This window comes from Phoxinus phoxinus (genome assembly GCF_949152265.1).
Source record: "Phoxinus phoxinus genome assembly, chromosome: 16".
Classification (NCBI taxonomy): Eukaryota; Metazoa; Chordata; class Actinopteri; order Cypriniformes; family Leuciscidae; genus Phoxinus; species Phoxinus phoxinus.
This window is the reverse complement of record NC_136891.1, coordinates 11181132-11203876: the sequence shown is the minus strand read 5'-3', so window position 1 is coordinate 11203876 and position 22745 is coordinate 11181132. Positions and strand designations below refer to the sequence as shown.

General features: G+C 37.6%; 1 protein-coding gene across 4 annotated transcripts; it reads right to left on the bottom strand.

Annotated features, from left to right (window-relative positions):
- Nucleotides 1-725: 725 nt before the first annotated feature.
- On the bottom strand, nucleotides 726-22743 carry kifap3a (kinesin-associated protein 3a). 4 transcript variants are annotated; one of them, XM_079584656.1, is made up of 21 exons: nucleotides 22506-22675; nucleotides 21849-21980; nucleotides 21588-21733; nucleotides 21438-21493; nucleotides 21175-21316; nucleotides 19970-20069; nucleotides 19463-19587; nucleotides 19156-19254; nucleotides 17021-17199; nucleotides 16021-16183; nucleotides 12016-12116; nucleotides 9899-10007; nucleotides 9701-9813; nucleotides 9416-9581; nucleotides 9184-9309; nucleotides 8967-9065; nucleotides 8777-8862; nucleotides 6133-6319; nucleotides 5437-5530; nucleotides 3798-3853; nucleotides 726-1778 (listed from the first exon to the last, which is right to left on the bottom strand). In XM_079584656.1, exons 1-20 carry the CDS (start codon nucleotides 22535-22537, stop codon nucleotides 3826-3828), a joined length of 2283 nt encoding a protein of 760 aa, XP_079440782.1. In that variant the 5' UTR covers nucleotides 22538-22675; the 3' UTR covers nucleotides 726-1778; nucleotides 3798-3825. The 4 variants fall into 4 exon arrangements, with proteins under 4 accessions (XP_079440782.1, XP_079440781.1, XP_079440783.1 ...); XM_079584655.1 differs by lacking the exon at nucleotides 3798-3853 and having other exon boundaries at nucleotides 22506-22743; XM_079584657.1 differs by lacking the exon at nucleotides 3798-3853 and having other exon boundaries at nucleotides 726-1824.
- Nucleotides 22744-22745: the final 2 nt, after the last annotated feature.

Genomic DNA, 22745 nt, shown 5'->3' with positions numbered 1-22745 from the left:
TTGAATGGTAGTGAATATATTGTGTTTAAAATTAGTTCAAGAGGATAACATGTTTTTCTATCTTATAAGGACTATTTTAAGAATGTCATATAGATAACCTTATTTCAATATTGTTTAAAGCAAATATGTACAAATGAATAGCTATGTTAGCATTTAAATAATATACGAAGTCTAAATTGTAACATAAATATTGTATTTGGAAATGATATCCTTTGTGAAACTTTCCGCAAGGTGGTTTTCAACCTTCAGACGACACATTCACAACAGAGCCGGCCATGAACCAGGGCTGACTGTTTACTTTGGACCCACAATGCAGGCCCGACTGGTTTGTTTGCCATGGAACCTGGCTCTGTGACATACCGACAGCACAGTGCCGGTTTATGTCATGAATCTGTATTGAGTGACACAAAAAGATTTGTGTCACTCAATATTCACAGAACCACTGAGATCTGTCTATATGGAGACAGTCATTGCTCTGGGCACTTGACTATCTATTTAAGATCCACAGAAACAATAATACAGTCCATCAATACACCTTTGTATAAGCATGCCTGCCCTTTAAAAGAATGTTGGAATGATAGGTTGAATGATTAAATATGAATGGCACGCATGGCATTTCATCACATTAAAGTGAGAGTAAACAAGACATTTGCTGAGCTTCTGCTGTTCGAAAACTCTAAAAGACACGAAATATTTCTATCAAAGTAAACACGAGGAAACCTTTTGCACATCAATTTTTGTATTTCATATTGCACCACAATTAAATAAAAAGGCATTTTTATATTAAACAGTCATTAAGACAATCCCCAGGCACCAATGAAGTTACTAAAACGCACATCAATAGACCAGTATTGTTTTAAAAGAACACTTAAGTTTGGCTACATTACAAAATACATAAGAATTTGTTAACACTGCACCATAAAAAGGAAAGCTGTGTCGTAATATTTGTACTACTACAGTATCAAAGGCGAAGTAACAGGCAACATTAGTGAAGATATTAAGACTGCAAAATGACATTATTGTTACGGTGGGCACTGTGCTGTAAAAACATCAGTAGTAATGTATTTGAACATAATATATCATTTCATAGGTGAGTCCACAGGGGGGCACCACAATCTTTAAAATGACCCGCCTTACAGTCAGTTGCTTTATGTAAACATGCAACATTGATTGAAATCTTATAATGAACAACAATAATTGACATGAGTTGCAGCTGAAGCTTTACAATATGTTGTTTCCAGAAACCTAAATCTGAACCACTTGTAATGTATAAAGAGTTGGTGTTTTCATCCCTCAAAACTTAACTCACCTACACCACTGAAATAGCATGCAACTAAACGCCTACTTTTGCTATATTGCACAGAAAAGGCAATGTGGTGCCATTAGTTTCTTCAGTGTTGACAAGCAATACACTGTAGGCTAAAGTATACACTGAAACTACATGATCTAGCCCAAAATCAAAGCTTCATTGAAAACATTCTGTTTAAAACACATTCAGACTGAGATTCACGTGGAATGTAATAAATATAGAAAGAAATACTGACAATGAAAAAAATCAGTAGTGTTGCTTTCATTTGAAATGATAAAGAGACCATACCTAACTAACAGTATTTGAGTTCCATTTAATCGGTTTTCAGAATTTTCGAAGGGCTTCCCTGATACTCTCCTACCGTGATGCTGTGTAACCGTAATAAAACTGCTCATCAGGCCGAAAGCCGTAAGCCGTGGCAGGACGTGCTGGAGTCACACCCGTCTGTCCGTATCCGTCTGTCAAAGAACTGGCGGAAAAGAGACACAGCCATCTGTCAGCCAGTCATATAACTGCTGAAATACATGAGAGTTGAGATTAATCACAAAAAGCGTACATAAATCATGTTAATGTGCATTTTATGAGGCAATTACTTGTATGACGTTTAGATAAAGGTTATAAGTATCACTAGATGGCGCTCTGACTCTGCAAAACAGAGCTACCGAGATTAAAAAAGAACTGCTTACTAATTATTCACACCAGGAGTGTTCATAAATTAAACTTTTGATTTTTAAACCAGTACAATTATATTAATTCTTCAAGGCAAATGGGTAATATATGGAAATCCATTCCCACCACCACATAAATTAAAAAAAAGCTCTGGAAAGTCATAATTTATGACATAAAAAAAATCTAAATGATGACAGACTAAATCATTATGTGATGAAAATTTTTAATTATGATTTCAAAATCTAAATTATGAGAAAAGAAAAGAATCTCGTAAAAATCTAAATGATGACTTTAACATTTTTAAATTATTAGATTAAGTCGTCAAAATTATGACTTCAATTCTTTACATTCTAAATTGAAATTATGAGATTAAAAAGTAAATTTGACAGAAAATCTGAATTATGACAGTCAAAATTAATACGTCAATTTTGACTTGACTTGTCAATTTCGACTTAGTATGTCGTGATTCGAATTAGTGTCAATTTAGATTTTTTTAATCTCATAATTTCTTCTTTTTAAATCATAACTTTGACTTTTTAATCTCAATCTCAATATAAATCATAATTTGGAGTTTTAATTTCATAATTATGACTTACATGATTATTATGTATTTTTTAGGTGGCATACCTACCAATGGGATCATGTCACATTATACTCAATTTATTATTTTATGTTATGTTATGTGTTGTTATGTTATTTTATGTTATGTTTTGTTATGTGGACTAGTATAATCTGCCTCTTAATTAACAACGCCAACCCGTCTCTGGCCTGTCCTCTTAAAATATGGGTTGTTTGCTTTGCCCCTTCCAGCTCCCATAATGCGGAGTTGTTTTTAGACTAAAAAACTTCCAGTGATTGGTTACATGCGTTACCCTCTTAACTCCCAGAACACCCTCCCTCTCCGGACATTAAGCCTGTCTTTATCCTCTGAGGGACACCACTGCTGTCTGGGGACATTTCAGACTTTGTTAAAAGGCTTGAAGAGTAAAAAACTGGATGTCACAGAGTTTGGATGAAACCGTAGTTTATAACTATCAGAATAAGTTCAACTGAAAAGGGTTGATGGGAAGGATTAGGCTGTGTGTTGTAGGTCAGATGATTAATCCAAAGAGTGTCCAGGTAAGAGACAGGCCTAAAAAGTGTGTGTTTGTGTGTGTTACGATCATTCTTGCAGTGAATAATTCATCCCAAAGGAATGCTGTAATCCTTTCCAGGAAAGTAAAAATGGTTCTGTAAGGTTTCGCAAAGAATGATGTGACAAAAGACTCAACCCAACTTTTTTTTTTTTTTCAATTGTCTAATCATTTAATCTAAACCAAATAATTTGAGATGGAGAAACTGTTTATTCTTCTACTTTCTTATGAAACACAGCCGTTGGCCCTTTACACTCGAGGGCCACAGACACAGTGCGCTTGGTGATAATCTGGAGATCTGAGGCTGGAAAAAGATCCCAATGTCTGGCCCCAGGGGCCCCTGAGCGTTAACACAGAGGTGAGATTCTGTAAAAAGCACTCAGAAACCTCTAAACAGGAAAGAGTCAATGTTACCAGAATTTCGTCTTTCCTTCCTCTGGTGCCAAAAAACAATAATTCTGGTAAATTTACTCACCCTCATGGCATGCCAAATTTGACTGACTTTCTTTCAGGAAACACAAAGGGATAAAAGAAGATGCTCTTTTCCATGAAATTACAATGAAGGAATGAATGAGCACACAAAAAATATGTAAAGCCCCATAAGTTATTTAAAAAATATTTCCTCTTTTAAAAGGTTTGAAAAATGTAAAAATGTATGAAGTTTTATTGCATTAGATACAACTTACCGGTACTCTACTGTTCAAAAGTTTGGGATCAGTATGATTTTTCATTTTTTAAAGATCTAAAAATGTAAAAAAAAATAAAAAATTATTTGATAGAAAATACAGTAAAAACTGTTTTATTCTGAAATATTATTACAATTTAGAATAACAGTTTTATATTTGAATATATATATTTTTTCAATTGCTTTCAAAAATAAAATAAAAATTGACCCCAAAATGTGAACCGAAGTTTATGAAACCAAGTGTTATCTGCAAACTAATGATGTTAGATGTTTTCTCAGAGCTGACATTAATTATTTAGCCATTTGTTCTATTACTTTAAACCAACTGGTCTCTATTAGTGAATATATGAAGTCAGTTCTCCTAAAGTTCACACAGGTGTCTCAGCAGAGTAACCACAGGTGTAGTTCATCACATTAACTGTGGACATGTTACATAAAGTTTGCCAACGGAAAGTATCCAAAGAAAGTCAAATAAATAAATGCCACTTGGTTTAACACTTTCTAACTTAGTGACATTTAAACATCCTGATAATGTTATATATGTTCAGTTCAGAAAAAGTTGTTGCACTTAACTGCTTTGAAATCATTTAATTTTACTTTTAAATATTTGATTAATCACCATAATGTGATTTTTGAACATTCAAAACGAGGAAGTCCCTTTTTTTCAAACAAATGCAGCCAATAATTTGTTTTTCATCTGGAATAAAGCATTTTTATGAGCTAAATGAAAGATTGCTCTGTGCTATTCTATAAATAAATGTGATTCTATTAAAGGGCTTTTAAAAGAGCCGTTCCCAGTGTGTCTGGCTCCTGGCTCGGCGCAGGGGAACTGAGGCTGGATTTCATTATTGTGTTAACCTGGATCTCTAACACCACATGGACAAAATGAAAACCACACTTTCAGGCCGCCCAATTCCCTGTGCACTCTCAGTGTATTCTACAGGTATCGCTTACAAAGAACTGTGAAAAAAAACATAGCTTCCTCTGCCGCCCCCCCCTCCCACTCGTATTCACTTGCTCCTTATTTTTCAGCGCCTCTTCTCTGACTTCAAGACAACCGCCTTTTTCTCACAGACTGATGTATAATTTAGAGCGCTCTCTGTTGTTGGACCCATCTCTTTTTTTTTAGACCACTGGCAACCTATGAGTAAAGACACACAATTCTAAATAAGTCATTCTAAAAGTGTGTCCAATCATTTAAAGAGGTCATTGAATTATAGTATTAATGGCCCCATATCAAATAATCCCCTCTGCTATCGATTATTTGATTATTTGGAAAAGAGCTCAGATATTTTGCACAGTCCCATAACACAAAGTGGCCTACACCATAAATCATTGCATCAAGTCCTCACACTAGTGTTTTTCTGAAACCCCTAAACAGTAGGTATATGGCAACTGAACCAGATTTGGAAAAAGCTGAATAGAGGGAGCTGTGTTTACTCTCAAAGCTAAGGGTATTACTGTTGGAGGAGTGCTACGGCCTGCTGGGATGCCGTAGGACCCTTTGGCGCTGTACTTTTGGGCCATTCCCTGCTAAAAGCAACAAAACTGGCAGACAAGGATGTGTGTGTGATGCAGTAATAACAAAACCAACAGATCCGCTGCAGTCAGTCTGACCGATTCATCATATTTAAACGTACCTGCTGAGGAAACCCTGTGGTCCTAACAGGTCTCCATTCTGGAAGTCTGTGAAGAACTCTGGACTAATGGCACCATCTGCTGGGATTATTCCATCTGCAGGAATAACAAAGAAACCGGTTATCATTGGCACTTTTGTGCTAATGCATTAGAGCCAGGAAAATACAAAGATAAATCATTACTATTTCTACTCAGTCATCTGCAGTTATTAATAAAATAAAATAAATAAATATATTTTTTTATATTAAATATCTAATCATATTATAATGATAAATTGTAATAAAAAGTATTATAATATAATTCTTTACAGTCTTCAGTGTCACATGATCCTTCAGAAATCATTTTTAATATGCTAATGTGGTGCTCAAGATTTTTTTTTTATTGTTATCAATGTTGAAAACGTAAAAAAAAAAAGCTTAATATTTCTGTAATACGTATTTTCAGTATTTCTTTATGAATAGAAAGTTCAAAAGAACGGCATTTGATTTGAAATAAAAAATATTTTGTCTTCACTGTGTTTTAGTTAATCTTTGATTAATTTAATGCATCCTTGCTGAATACGTTTTTTTTTCTCCAAAAAAATAAAAAAATAAATTGAGCCCGAACTATTGAATGGTAAAAAATATATATATATATATATTCATAACAACTTCTACTTAAATGCAGCAATATTTCTTAAAACCCCTGCCCAATATAACCTGCACTGTAGAAGAGGTCTGGCCGTTCCAGGATGTCACCATTTTGGAGGAAAGGTTCTCCATCGTCTCCATACATGAAAGGCTCTGCCTCATCCATTTGCCGGTTCTCCACCATCTCCAGCCACTGAGAGTTATGCCAGCGGAACTTCTCGCTCTGGATCTTCTTGCCCCACTCCACATCATATTCCTGCAGACGGAGACAGAGAGAACAGCCAGAGTATTAGAGCAGGACATAGAAAGGCTCTGCCTGTATTGCCTCCCTGCATGTACCATACCGACCATGTAGGAGGAATCAGGTGTGCTGTGTTGCTTGGCAGACGGATAACATGGTAGCTGTTTATTTTAACTCTACAGGGACTGAATGTAATAAAACCTCTTTGAGGTTGGTGGAAATAGCAAAGCTAAGCAACCCGGCCCTCTGATTAATCATCCCCACACGGGGTGGAAATCAACAGGCCTCATTGTCACTGGTCCGGCCCCACCGGCATGCACAGTGACACTTTTTGCCAGGGCACAAATTCATCATTGTTAAGCATTAAAAGGCACCACATGCTGCACTCCCATGGCCAATCAGAGCAATGAATGTGGTCTGATACCCCGGTTAATCAATCTTCAAGTAGCTGAGCTCATGGCGTTACTGAACATTTGGATCCGGAGCAGGTTTGGGTGTTTTTTAAATAAATGTGGTGCAAAAATCTTTAAGCGTATCCAGAAATAGCATGTAAAAATGAATTATGAATGACTTCACTGGTCTGGGTTAAAAACCACTGCTACAAAAGCAAAAAGCTTGGGCATGAAAAGACAAAATAAGAAAAACTGTTCAGAAACATATTTTCATTTTTGTATCACATAGAAGAAGAAAAAGGGGAAGATGATCAGCATTGTGTATGTGAATTTGTGGTATTCAGCAGATCTGTGTTCTGTCCACCATCCCCATGTGACACTAAGCAGCCGTCTCCTCCTCTCACTTTGATGTGGCTCCTTGCTTTAATGGGCCTTTCCGATCAGATGTATGGAACACTTCCCTTGGCCTCAAGACCAGCCCTAATTACATTAATCTGAGGCCTGGGACAGATCACACATGACAGAGCAGCTTCAGAACAGCTTATACATTTAACCCGCTAGCCACAATGTTCACCCAATCGTCTTTCATGTCAACTGACCCTGACTATAAACCGTATGTGCCATATTCATCGTTAACAACAAAGTGCTGGTTGTCTTGACTTACTCAAAACATAAGAAACAAGGAAGAGGAAGATGGGCCAACAAAAATTTTTGTTATTTGAAATAAAGAAAAAAATATAAATATTAGATTAAAAACTTTTTTAAAAATTAACAAAAAAGAGAAAAGTTGCCCTGAAATAAAATAAGTTTAAGTTGAAAAGCTAAAATTGTTTAAAACTGAAATAAATAGAAATTAAATAAAAATAAATAGAAATATATAAATAAAAAAAAAAAAATGACAAAAGCACATAACTGAATTACTAAAATTTAAACAAAAATGTAAACGAATACTGCAAATATAAAATTAAAATCTAATTCACAATAATAATAAATACTAAAATCATATATACATGATACCAAAAAATTATACTGGTTCTTCAACATATATTGGACGTAAACAAGGTTATGTAAAAAGTTTATGCAAATGACACAAGAAAACAGCAGATCACTACTTTAAAGGGGTCATGACATGGTTTTTTTTATTTTATTATTATGTTCCCTTAGGTGCAATTATAGTATTACTATAGTTTTTTTTACAAAAAACTTTTAAAATGTAGTGATTTATGACCGTTTCCCACCCTGTTTCTCATCCTCTGATTCAAACAGTCTGTTTTGGGGGTGTTTCCCCTTTAAGAGTTCAGTGTTAACGCCCACTGTTATGATTGGCTAACGTCAGTGCCTATGCATCAATTATTAACGCCCCCAGCCAGAACGTTTGCGGATTCGGCGTATTTAAAAAGTAGTTTAAAGTTTTAAATACATTACTTACAGTTTGCGTCGTCGTTGTTGAGCCCAGAATAGTCGGCACGGACTTATCTTTGAGCAACAGTTTTCTGGCAAAGCCAGCATCATTTTGGGATTTGTTCTCAAAACAGTCATCCTTCAAATGTATAGAACAAACGCTTAAACTAACACTGCCGTGACTGAGACGTCCGCAAAAAATAAAGTGCATACATTTTTCCCTGACGACTGGATCTTTCGCAGCGTATTCAAAGATGTTGTTTGTCCACAGCCAGGAACAGCACATCTGCGTGGTATCGTAATTTCCCTGTACACAGACCCACTCGCTGTCCGTCGACTGAACACTTGTGAGGCGCGCAGGGCGCGGGCGCGACAATGATACGAAATGAGCGTAGTTGCCTTGCGCTTAAAGCATAGTTGTCTTGTGCCGGAGGCGGTCTATATGCAAACGCTGGTACGTCACTTCGTACCGTGACGTCACTTCTTACCATGGATCCAGAACGAGCTGTATTTAGAGCTTGATTAAATAAATGATTCGTTTATAATGGGGAGGACGTCTTAAGCTATGAAACTTGCAGGACGTTTTAATGGTACAAAGACCTTTTATATACCAAAAGATCAAGGTAAATTTGGTTTCTCATGTCATGACCCCTTTAAGGTACAGCAGATTTATACTCACAGCAATGATGTCCAATGTATTGTCACACACTTTGCGTATCTCGGCATTTTTGTCGTGCATAAGGTCAATGAGATATGCTGGAGCCTCTGATAAGATAACAGTCAAAGAGAACAACTCTGAAAGAGAAACCTGTTGACTGAACAACACCATCATCGTCGTGCAACTGCAGGTTTTACAAGATGAAGGATACGGGTTTCTTTTATAATGACATCTCGAGTGGCCTGGTGAAACACCATTTGGTAAAAGACGTACACAATCTGACAGACAAACTCATCATCCTCTTGCTGGGCTGAAGATCGAAAGAAAAAAGAGATTGCCATTTTTCTACTTCCACAAACATGTGACACACAAAAAAACCTTTGAAACAGGCACTTTAAAAGCATTCCAGGCATCTAAATGTTTCTTACCATTCAGTAGTTCTATTAGAGCAGGAATGATGCCTGATTTGGCCAACATTACGGCACAGGAGTCGTCCATGGAGACAGTGCCAATCATAATCACCACCTCCAAAATGAGGTCATCCTCTGCAGAGCCTACAGGAAGTAAATATGGGGAAGTCACATATCACAAGATCTTGAAACTAAAATTCTCATGTATTTTCCGTTGTGATGTAGACAAATTAAGTGGAATGAGATAGACCTGGTTTGAGGTGGTCTTTGAGATAAGGCACCAGGTTGTACTCCTTTAGCACAAGTTCCCAGTCTAGATCAGGAATGGTAAGATTGGAAAGAGTGCCCAAGCACTCAATCACAAACTCCTCCTCTTCCTTCAGTCCGATCTGAGCTGCCAAGTCCCCAACATAGTCCTCAAACACATCACATGCTTATTAGTCATCAATTGAGTAAGCATCATTGTACCCATCCGCAACAAACCAGCAAACATTATTTGTATGGGTGTGTATTCTTTTTTTTCTCTGAAACTCACAATGAAAAGATTTTTAGATGGTCCATCATGCTGAGATATATTCCGGATCATCTTCATCATTAGAGGATCTTTTAGCTTCAGTGCTCTCTTCATCAGCATCTTCAGACCATTGCCTTGAAAAGAAGCATTAACGTAAGCACAAAGTCTGCTCTTCACGTTTTTTAGTTTTTTTGGTTGTGCATTTGTATGTGTTCTTACCTTCACACATAATCTGAGCATTCCTTTTGTTGGCAGCCAGGTTGATGCAGAAGGAAATGAGCTCAGCGTCAATCCTCTCCTCACCACAATCAAACAGCATCTTCATTACCTGCCAAACAATATACCATAAAATAGCACAAGACATAACCTAGATAGTTATGGAATGGAAGATAATTAATAGGAATGAACTTGTTCCATTGTTAACATGCAAACTGAACATTTATTTTTATCAAAAATACAGTAAAAACTAATTTATTTCTAATAATCTAATATTACTTTTGCTCGTGTTCAGATGGTAAAGAGAAATGCTTTATTTTTTGTTTGCAGGCATCACAATCTTCCAAGACAGTTAGCAAGTTTCAGTCCAGTTACATCATCACCCACTTAAAAGCTTCAAGCTTCAACCCAAGACTCAACAAAGTCAGCAAACGGCTAGAAGTTCTGACCCGTCTAGAACTTTAATCAAACCTGCTTTTGTCCCACAAAAAAAAGCTGACAGGCCTGAAACATTCTTTCCAAACTCCCGCACCCAATTTGTAAGTTTCCCAGACGTCCAAGGGTTCCTGATTTTCTCAAGCGGATCCTAACTTTAGACACAAACCTTACATGTCACTCTGCATTAGCTCGGCTAACGTCACCACACCCCGGGCGGAACAGAGGACCGGACTCTGCTACCTGAGGGGACGGTAGGGGTCCAGGAAGGGAGTGTAGGGGGGAAGGGAATGGGCAGAAGTCCAGGCCAGGGTTAAAGTGGTCAAGGGTTGTCAACATCGCCCCCTGACGTTAACGATAAGCAGGAGGCCAGGAGAGAAAGCTTGGTCCGTGAGGAGGCAGCGGTGAGTATGCAAAGCATACAGTCCCATACTGAGTATCACATAGCAGCCGCCCTGCAGCCTAAATCACTGTGGCTAGACTTACTGGCACCTGCCCTGCTTTCACATGCAACATCCAGTCGCCCCACCAAAACCTTGGTAACCCCCAGCCTGCAGTTACCATTTCCATTTCTATAGTCACCCAATTTGTCCAAAAAGGGCCCTTCTATTTTCATCTTTACTTAAACTTGAATGTCTATTGCTTCCTTTTATGTATAACTGAATGATAACTAATCTCTAACCTGCTTCAGTAACCTGCATTCAATTTGAAAAAGTATACATACTCAATACAAAGCAGAATTCTATTAGAAAGTCAAGCTTGAAAGTTACAAGGAAAAAAACTCTACTGTAGAGGGTTTTCACACTTTTTGAAAAATGACTTTTCATGACTTTCCCAGTTATTTTGATCAATAGATAGATATTAAAAAATAAAAGATTGCACATACAAATAGCACATTCTAACCCATTCTGGGTGAAAATAAGTAACCTTCATTTAATAAAGAAATTTCCATAAATTTCTCAGGTTTGGAAAAGAAAATCCTTGATTTAAAAAAAAACCCCTTTTCAATCAGTGTTAATATTTTTGTTTTATTGTTAATTGCAGTCCTTTTAAAATTTTTGACATGGCATATAACTTTAGTTTACAAAAAAAAAAAAAAAGATGAAAAAAATGATCAATTCTCATCAACAGTATTATAATGAAAATCGTTTCATTACTGTCATGATGCATATTTTTGTCTTATCCGAAAAAAACTGTCAACAAACACCATTAATAATCTGATTTATTGAAATTAACAGCAAAAAGTAGCAGGAAATTTAGATTTTTCACACCTATAAGTATTACATTAATTACTGTGATCAGAGACGCAGGAAATGTTGAAAGGGCCGCTGAAATGAGACCATGTCTACACCGTATGTATGGGAGCGATGCATCGTGTTACAACACACTCAAATTATAAGCAGCGATACTATCTACACTGAATGTGACGCATCACAATGAGACACAGAGAGTAAACTGACACCCTGTTCTGTTTCTGACGTACTCCGCGAGCTTGCGTTTCTTCCGACAACAGTAGATTTGGAACTTTTGCTTTGATGTGTTCAACGTCCACAGCCTCAAGCTGTCAAGCTTGTCGGAATGGTGTGGCACAGAGGAACAACGGTGTAGACACTGTGTGATCGAGCGGCTAAAGAGCTCTCCTGTCCCCTGCTATAAGCTCATGCTAATGCAGGCTGACCTCTCACCTGTGGAATGCAGTCCGTGTAGGCAAACATGGACTTGAAACGATCGTCCATGCTGATGTGGTACAGAATGCACATGGCGATCTGTCTCTGTGCTTCGTCTCCTGAAATACAAACACGCAAGCCATGAATGGACAGACGCACACTCTTGAGTATTCAAGGTAGCCAGAATTACACCTCCTCCTTTAATAGAAACATACAGCAGGATAGGACAGCAGAAGGATGCTGATCATGGTTTCTGGAGAATTTGATTCACGAGTAACACAATATTTAGTGGATCATGGCCCTTGCTAGTGCCAGAATTTGTGTTCAAGATTCACTGATTCATGTCATAGGGAACTAAAGAGTGGAATGAGACACAACCATATACTTTTTTGACGATTACTGTGGACCTACAGAAGCGTTCAAATGTTTGGGGTCAGTTTTTTTTTTTAAAGAAACTAATACTTTCATTCAGCAAGGATGCATTAAATTGACCAAAAGTGACAGTAAAGACTTTAAAAGACTGTTACAAAAGAAAATTGTTTCAAATAAATGCTGTTCTTTTGAACTTTCTATTCCTCAAAGAATCCTGAAAAAAATGTATTACTCTTTCTACAAAAACATTAAGCAGCAACTGTTTTCAACATTGATAATAATACGAAATGTTTCTTGAGCACCAAATCAGCATATTAGAATGATTTCTGAAGGATCATGTGACACTGAAGACTGGTGTAATGGGTGCTGAAAATTCAACTTTGCCATCACAGGAATAAATTACATATTAAAATAGAAAACAGTTATTTTAAAATGTAATGATATTTGTAATAATATTACTGTAATACTATTATTATTAAATGTAATAATATTATTGTTTTTACTGTATTTTTATCAAATAAATGCAGTCTTGGTGAGCATGAGAGGCTTCTTTCAAAAACATATTTTTTTTGTCCAAACTTAAACTTTTTAATGGTAGTGTATATATAGTGAAAGCAAATCTGCAAGAACTACTTTGTTAATCTCTGGATTTTTTAAAGATGTATTTCAGACCTGAGTAATTCTGACCCTGAGAAAGCACAGTTTCCCTTTACAAAGCAGACCGAAACCTGGACCTGGTAAGAACCTGAGCCTCCGACTTAATCAAACAGACAGACACAGACCCCGAGAGAGGGAAGAGGGGGCGGGGACGGGTCGGAGCCGGCCACGCACCCTTTAGGCAAGGTTATCTCAGCCTATTGGAGCCAGATGTGCTCCTATAGACCCCTGAAAAGAGAAGGGCTTCTCCATTTAATTGGGGGAAAAAAGGAGGAAGCATAAATTTTACTGCCATTAATAACTTCAAGCCAAGCTGCTCTGCACCGCTAGCGCCACGATTGGCCCAACATGTGCTTCTCATTAGTGAAAGACACACACGAGCACACAAACGAGCTCTAGCGCACACTCAGAGGTCAAGCGCAAACACACACACGCACACCCCGAGTTAACGCCTCGGTCTGCACGTTGGGAGAGGAAAACGGGGGATCCTTTATGAGGATGGAGGAGAAGGGACTGTAAAAATGTTCAAAACAGCCCTGGAGCCTGGGAGAAAAAAGCCCATTAAAAATTCATTATCCTGTTCAGGGTGCGTTTAGTGGGAGAGCAGGAGAGCTAAACTTCAATTACACCCCAGTAAGATTTAAAACACCCAACTGCCATAAAAGCCACGGCAGCCAGGCCTTCAGGCGACCACTACAACCCTAAACGCCAATGTCCTTCATAGTTGACCGAGACATTGAGCACACACTAACGGTAAACAGTAGGGATGGGTCAAGATGGTCGACCAGGCAGTCATCCAACAACTGATTAGTGAGGTTGAATTGTTTATGTACATTTCAGGACCAAAAATCTTCGACCTACCTACCTGCATGTCTATTTCCATACCCCTGCTCGCGCAGACATCAGTGTATTCCATGAGGCTATGTATGTCTAAAGTCGTTGGCTATGCAGAGTTGTTGACAATCACAGTGCCGCGAACAAAGACCAACAACCTTTTACAGTTCTTCCTGAGTATTTAGGATGTAATCTCATAATTACTGTAATTATGAGATGGCAACCCATGACATTCTACTCAGAGCTGTTCATGTCCTCAGACTCGGATTTATGCGTTTCTTTGGCAACACTATCAACGGCTTAATGAATCTGCACTGCAGCAGTCAGGTGGTGCAACTAGAGCTCTTTAAGTTGTTTATATTCATTGTTATTGTCATTTTATGTGCTTTGAGACATGACGAAATTTAACGCCGTCTCTTTGCAGACTCTGCTGCGCGTGTTCATGTGTTTTGGAGGAGGAGTGGCTTTCTGAAGAGAGATCTCTGAAAGGAGGGTGGGATCTTATGCTTTCGAAGCTAGCTTGCTATTGCTAGCCTATTTGAAACCGCACACCCTAGCAATAAGTTTGCGAAGCATAAATGTGGCAGTACGCGGCATTTGTAGGTGTTTACTATTAAATTCAACCCAAATATAAATATAAATATATGACAAATATAAGAGTTGTTTCAGCAGCAGTGTGCTGTGTGACAGCCCATATGAAGATTTCTTCTCTGCTCTTTGGTTTAGATGCCTACACGGCAAAAAAAAACAAAAAACCTTCTGAGATGTTAAGTAAGTTTTTGCTTAAAACAAGAAAAATATCTGCAAATGGGATTAGAAAAAATAATGTGAATTCAATTTCTTACCTTATTTTTTGTTTAAAGCATAAATTAACTTCTTTTTCAGAAAACAAGACTTCATATCTTAAGTAATTTTGCTTCTCAAGTAAATGTATCTTGATTTAAGAATATTTAGACATTTGTACTGGAAAACAAGACAAAAGAAAATCTTTTTTTTTGCAGTGTGGAGTGAGTTGTCGATTAGTGGGTTCTGGTTTTGAAATAAATCATCAACGAGGTTCGAGATGATACCAAGCTTCACTTTCATCTTATCATCAAGGCCATGACCCTCAAAGGGACTTATGGGAAGAGCAGATATGAGCTTTACTCTGTGCATTTTGAAGATTCATGAGGCATCTGCAATATTCTGACAGCACTGGACGTCACACTCTTACAAAGCAGACCAGATAAAAGCAGAGGTTACACACACCTTCTTCTTCTTCTTCTTCAAAAAAAAAAAAAAGACTTACAAAAATATTATATCATCCACACTAGTGCAAAGAACCATTAGCTGTTGGCAGCCAGTCCAAAGAGGTCATAAAGAATGAGTAGTTGTATGTGTCTGACGGAGAGAGAAAAATCTCCATAAGCTGCTAAATGTGGACTTCCCTCGTGCTGGAAGAACAACATTTACTTTAGAACTGAAGCTGTTTTTTTAACAAATATATTACTTTAATTGCATAGGACACACGACACCCCCCTGAGGCCTTGCAAAAAACACATTGTTGGTGCCAAAGCCAACCACGCCTGTATATGTAGTCCATGCACAAATCGTGTGTTTTGTTTCATCTCAGGAAGTGGTCTTTGAAAGACAGGAGAGAGCCAGAGTGTAACTGCTTTATGAGGGTGAGAAACGCCTGCATCCTCAAACACAACATAAACGACTGGTAGACTAACCATAACTTCTGCTGTCTCAATGCTTGTAATCTGGCTTCTACAAGTCTGACAAATGGCAATTAATTTGTCAGGATACTAATTTGAAATCATAACCAAGTGATAAAATAGGACCAAGGACCAAACGTGGGTTTGAATCCGGCGTGCAAACATTCCTAATATAATTTCCCATTTCTTCCCTTCATGACCTGTGCTTCCTAACTATTTGTAAAAATAAATAATAAGAAACTTTTGAGTTTTTGAATAAAAACTTTTCAAAATAAAATGTCAATAAATTTATATATAGATTAACACAGCTTTAAATAAAAAGCAGCAGCAGAAAAAAGGGTCTGTCAACTATCTATATAAATAAAAAATAATAAAACATTTTAATAATAAAAAAAAAAAAAACATTTTTTTAAATAAAATTACATCTTGAGTACATCTATAATACCTGCAGGAATCTTACCTAGCAATGTGGTGAGTCTGGGCAGAAGGTCCACCTGCACCATCTTGCTGCGGAGGCCGGTGTCAAAGGAGAGATTAAGGAGGAGGCGAAGAGTAACATTCAAAAGATCTTCATGTTCACAGGGCACCAGTTTCGCCAGCTTCTCTACTGTATCTACCTCAGCCTATCAAAGAGAGGGAGAGAGATGGAGTGATGTCAGAGACTGTTGTAAGGTCAGCCATTTCATTCTCTTAGTCATGTGCCTGTGGCTTTGCTTGTTAACACATCTGCCTGCTCAAGCTGTGGTCAAACACAGCCACAGACAGACAGCCCAGCAGAAATGTGATCCCCATTAAAGGCACAGTTCACAGCCTGGAACCAGTTTTCAAATCAAGCCTTCAATGTTAATAACGGCCTACATCCACAACCTTACATTCACAGTCAGTGTCAAAAAACGTGAGGGACGATTGTGCAACCGTCATCAGTGGATCGAAAGTGTTAAATTAATCATTCGAGAGTGTGTTATTGTATAGCATTTGTCAAAATCAGAACCATCTTTGCTCGGCTGCCTTGACAAATGTTTGATTTACAAGATCAGTAATAAGCTGATTAATGAATCCAAATAAATGATTGCGAGATAACCTTTAAGGTTAAGTGTGTGATTGGTTACAGGTGGAGGAAGTGTGGGATAAGTGGTCGACTAAACAGTGCAGCTAAACTGTCTTGAAGTAGTACAGAACACTATATAAGCAACGAGTTATGAGAACAGGTGTGGCTGATTTAGGAAGGAGAGAGTAATAAGAAGAAAGTAACAACTTGGGGTGGTGTAGTCTTGTGGGGTTTGAACCTGCAACCTTTCAGGTTGCAATCTTTGAGCACAGCATTTAAACACCCCATGAAATCAAAATTGGAGTTTTGTGGCTTATTAGTCCAATGATTTCTTTGAGGGCACAAGCATACTCCTAAAGTTAACTAAATAAGTGAGTCACTTTGGATGAGAGCATATGAAAGTATTGCTCACCATGTCATTCTTATTCTCTAAGAAGATACTGAGCTTCTTGAGGAAGGACACCACCAGCACCAGTAGCTCCTCACTGTCTCGGTCCAACGTTTTCACCAGGAGGTGGACAATGTTCTTGTTCCTCATCTTCAGCTCTGTGCGGGTGTCCTCAGACAGATTTAGCAGCAGGTACAGAGACACTGATGACATACAAACACAACAGCTTGGCATGATCAACCATCTTCAAATCTCTATTTCAAGCAGACAATATTGTAAGCAAATACAATAAAACGTTTTTTTTTTCAGTTCAAACTCTATATAAATGTTTAAAAGTTTGGGGTAAATACGATTTAAAAAAAAATTAAATAAATGCTTTTATTGAGAAACAATGCATTAAATTGATCAAAAATAAAGACATTATAATGTTACAAAAGTTTTCTACTTCAAATAAATGCTGCTGTAAATAACTTCTTTTGAACTTTCTATTCATCAAGAATCCTGAAAAAAAAAATGCATCATGGATTCCACAGAAAAAATTAAGCAGCACAACTGTTTTCAGCATTGATAATAATAAGAAATGTTTCTTGAGCACCAAATCAGAATTTTTGAATGATTTCTGAAGAATCATGTGACACTGAAGAATGGCTGCTTTGCCATCACAGGAATAAATAAATATATTATTTCGAACAACGATTTTAAGACAATATTACTGTTTTTACTGTATTTTTTATCAAATAAATGCAGTCTTGGTGAGCAATGAAGATATTGTCTAATCTTCTGCATCTTATCTTATAATAATGAGGTCTCATTTGACTTAAAGTAAGAATTTCTTTAAAAGAGTTTGACATTTCTGCACTGACAGAACTGCCAAATAAATATTTCCAAAATGATTCCCTCAACACTCCCCTTGTCTTCCATTCGTCTCGAATTTTTTTTAAAACATTTTTTAACAAATTTTTATTTAGAACATCAGCCATAACAATCATTTTCAGCAATCAGTTTTAGCCAAAATTTCCATCTGAGCCTGTCAAGACAAAACACATCTTTAAAGGTACAATATGTAAGAATTTTGTAATAAAATATCCAAAACCCACTTGCACCGTGTGATCTATTTCCTGCAGTTGTGTAGTTTACAATATCCAAAAAGTTCCCAAAGATTTTTAATTTCAGAGAAATTCCCATTTTAAATAATTGTCCGTCCCGGAATCCCTGTTCACTTGTCGCTTGTCAATGACGTAATATCTGCGATATCCCTGGTTTCCGCTCATAGTACTGCCATAGTAACCATGGCAACAGACGTGGACAACTGCGTAGTGCGTAACGTCTAGCTGCACGCTGTTGTTGTTTCCTTCAAACATTATGTACCATGGCAAGTAGACTTTGGGGGAAAAAGGAGAACTAAAACAAGGATCAATATCAGCGTGGCATTTTCGAGATGCCGAGAGCTCCACGTCCATGACAAACTTCGACTTGACAGAGCTTCAGGAGTCACGACTTGACAGGGACGCGTTCTTGCTTGTACTTTATTGACAGGTGAGCAAATGTACATACCGGTAAAACTAATCAATGTTATATAGTTCAAAATGATGAAACGTTAGAATATGATCTGTATGTTATTCTAATGTTGATTTAGCTTACTGCTAGTCTCATATAGCCAACAAACTAACAAATAGACTAACATTATAACTTTCAACACACTTAAATGCAGTTTATTGTGATAGTGTGTAGACCAAGATAAACAGCGCTGCATTACCTCACAAGTTTAATTCGTCTAATAAACTGACCTGTGTGAGTAGTAATTCAGCACTTGCGGGTAAGTTCGGTAGAAATTAAATGTCCTTATTCTTTTATATCTGCGGGACTCACGGGATTCGCGTGTGGCGCTGATATCTGTCTCTTATTAGCAATCGCGCCCTGCTTTATTCCACAGTCATGGTAAAAACATCAATGTATTCACTCATCCATAAACATTATTAGATCCATCGGCTTGACAATAAGTTCCATAATACCGCAGGAAATTTTGCGTCATCTACGTACGCATTTGTTATTGTAAGAGGTTAGCGACCCCTAGTGGCGAAAAAAATTACATATTGTATCTTTAAGAAGCAAAATGAGCCTTGTTATTTTGTGGATATGTGGGTAATAATGTCTTCTACCTCTCAAAAGCTGTTCCTGTTTGGTCAGCAGTCCATGGTACTTCTTCAGGGCTTTCTCGTACTCCTTCTTCAGATTCTGATTGTCCGGGTCATCGTCCCGTTCAAAAAGTCAAGGACCTTTTCTATTAAACCCTTGTGTTCAGAGCAGTAATTAACATAACATAACACCCATGCCCCCTGACCCTTGGCTTGACTTTACCTTTGCCCTTTCTCTGACATCCAGTCGCCCTTTCCCCTATGACCACCCCCAACAACCACCACCACACATACACACACACACACACACACACACACACTGAAAGGATATCAGTCTTCTTTTTCTTCTGCAGTTCATCCTGCCATAGGTCATAGCGCTTCAGCTCGTGCTCGATTATGCTCATGCACAGCGCGCCGATCTTATAGTGAGTGATTAGGCCGTGGAACTGGGAGAAACTGGAGATAAAAAAGCTTGTTTGTCTAACCTTCACCATGTATCCAACCATGCCAAAATAAAGCATCAACCCATGTCAAACACGGTCGCTCCCCGAGAGTATAATGAATGTTAACCAAACCGTTGCAGACTTCAGCAAAATAACATCGGAAGGGCAGAGATTCAAGAACGATTCCAGCTTTCACATTTACCAACAGCCTCGCTTTTCAAATTAGTTCTGACAGCAGCTGATGTGTCATATTATGATAGGAGTATTCAGTATTATGATTCTCAAGAAAGAAAATATCTTCTCCTCATGGCACATAGCCATTGTTGTATCTCAGCTCTGTGCACAACACCCATCAAACTGAATAGTGAGTCTTGGCTAGAGTGTAGCTCGTGTACCTGGAGAAGCAGAAGAAGACATAGATGATGGTGGTTGCCAAATCGACACTCTGCTTCCAGTCTTCCCTCAGGACCCGGGCCAGTGCGCCCAGAGCTGTCTCTGTGGGAGAGCAGACAAAACACTAAATGCTTTCATTGCTCATGAAAAGAACTCATGTTGTGAATACAAAGTGACAACAGCTTGAAATATGTGACTGCTTTTGAATATGGAGAGTATGTTATGATCCGTAAGGACTGATGGGAAAAGAAAGATCACACTTGTGAAGGAAAAAAATGCATTATGGGTAAACTCAAAGGGCACTATGTTAGATGCTAAAGGGCAAAAAGTTAGAGGAAAGTGATGGAAAACAGGCTGTAGTACTGCAAAATGGATAAAGTTACAGAGACCAAAAGGGTTAAAGAAATTGGACACATGAGAAAGAGTGGAGATGGCAAAGACTTGCTTTTTCCAAATGGACCCTGTTTCCACCCCTATTAAAGGGATAGTTGACCCAAAAAAATTCTGTCATCATTTCCTCATCCTCATGTTGTTCCAAACCTGTATGAATTTCTTTCCTCTGTTGAACACAAATGAAGATATTTGTGTTCAACAGAGGAAAGAAATTCAAACAGGTTTGGAACAACATGAGGGTGAGTAAATGATGACAGAATTTTCATCTTTGGGTGAACTATCCCTTTAAGTTTAGTGTGAAATAGTATATTGTACAAAATTTACACTACCGATCAAAAATTTGGGGTCGGTATGATTTTTTAAATGGTTTTGAAAGAAGTCTCTAAAGTTCACAAAGGCTGCATTTAATTATTCAAAAATGCAGTAAAAACAGTAATATTGTGAAATATTGTTACAATAAATGTTTTCTATTTGAATACATTTTAAAATGTAATTTCCTGTGATGAATTTTCAGCAGCGATTACTTAAGAGTCAAGTAATCCTTCAGGAATCATTCTAATGCTGATTTGATAAATCATACTGGTTAAGAACAACATTAGGCTGGGTTAATGATGACAGAATTTTCATCTTAGGTGAACTATCCATTAATGATACAGTCTAAAATTAGATCAAATCAAACCTTTGTTCAAAGGCACTGGAAAATGGTATAACTATATTTTAATATAAATGCATTTGAACACTATGGCTTTAGTGGAAGTTTTAAAGATAAAATCCTAAAATGTGTAAAGATGACTCATTCCAGTGCGTATCGCACCATTCTGCAGCAACTCCTCCAGGTTGTCAGGATTCCGGGCCAGGTGGAGGATGAGTGTAGCTCCTCTGATCTTCTCAGGGATGTCCTCATACAGGAGCTCAACATAGTCATCTATGCTATTAATGTTGGCCTCCTCATCCAGCTACATGACACATGTAAGATAAGGCATTAATTTGGTAAAAAATGTCTTTAACCAAAATGTATATTAAAAAAAGAAAAACGATTAAGCGCCAAGATAACAGGAGTGAGTGACACAGCTATACCTCCATGCCTTCAAAAGGAGTCAGGTCTCTTGGCTTGATCTGTTTCTCTTTCTTTTCTGAGTAAACAAAATAATAATAATAATAAAGAATCAGTCTCTAAAGCACTAAAGCAATATTTATAATAATTTTACCCAATTCTTCATCTCTTACCTGCAGATTTCTTGCGGTTCTGCAGGTAGAACAATAACTGTTCCACCTCCGGAAGTCTGGAAGGGGAAATGAGTCTACATTCCTCCACTACCTTCCGTGCTAAAGACGCAATGTCTGTGCTGGTATTCAGGCTTTTCAGACGGATTCTGCAAACAGATGAAAACATTGCAAATAAATATGATAAATTCTACAACTGTTCTAAACACAATGATTTTGCCTACTATCACAAGGACTGCACTCCATATACATGAATAATCTTACATCTTCTGGCACTCTTTGCGTTCTCCTAGCATTGGGTCTCCCATCTCGCCCAGAATCGTGGCTTCCACTTCATACTGGACAACGAGGGCTTTTTCTGTGGGGTGGACATCTAAACTGCCGCCCTTATATTTCCTGAACACAAAATATTACAGATTATTGATTATCTTATGTATTTTTTCCAACTCATTTGTAAAGCACATTGAGTTACTGGTGAAAGATGCTCTATACACACATCTTATTATGCTAACAATATCACCACAATATTTACTAGTAAAAACAATCATGTTTTTCCAGATATGTTCAGAATTCTTCACAGTACCTTTGACTGTACCATTATGGTGCCACAACAGTACACTTGATTTATTTACGTATTTATTTATTTATGTGTTTATAATGTGCTTTATTTAAAGCTAAAGCTAGTGATATGATGGCAGAGATTAAGATTTTCACTATTATTATGAACATAAAAATTTGTTTCAGACCATAATGTGAAAGAACAGCCTGACAGCTGTATATACACAGCAAAAATCCATGTTACATTTTAGAAAACAACATTTACACGCACATATGGTGTTTTATGTTGTGTTAAACTCAAGCTCGCATCAGCTAATGAGTGTATCAGATAGATCTGCGCGAGCACATCAAACAAACACTCACCGTTTTAAATATCTGGCGTCGTCCGCTTGCATTGCTGCCCGTATGTTAAATTAAATAGACCTGTTATTTTGGTTTCTGTCAGATTTTTTGCCGTGTCTAATGTATGGACTGCTTCATCGTTTCAGCTCTGACAGGATGCTGGTGTTTGTGTTGCTATGGGTGTGTACTCTACTCTTCGTGAAAGACCGATGAAGTAGAAATAGACGAAATAAGCTCTAGCGCCACCTGTATATGTGGAGG

Coding starts and splice junctions, on each gene's coding strand:
- kifap3a (XM_079584655.1), bottom strand. CDS start 22,537: ATGCAAGCGGACGACGCCAGATATTTAAAACG. Junction 9,310..9,415: donor CAAAGACCACCTCAAACCAG/GTCTATCTCATT, acceptor TACTTCCTGTAG/GCTCTGCAGAGGATGACCTC. Junction 8,863..8,966: donor TGTCATTATAAAAGAAACCC/GTATCCTTCATC, acceptor TTATCTTATCAG/AGGCTCCAGCATATCTCATT.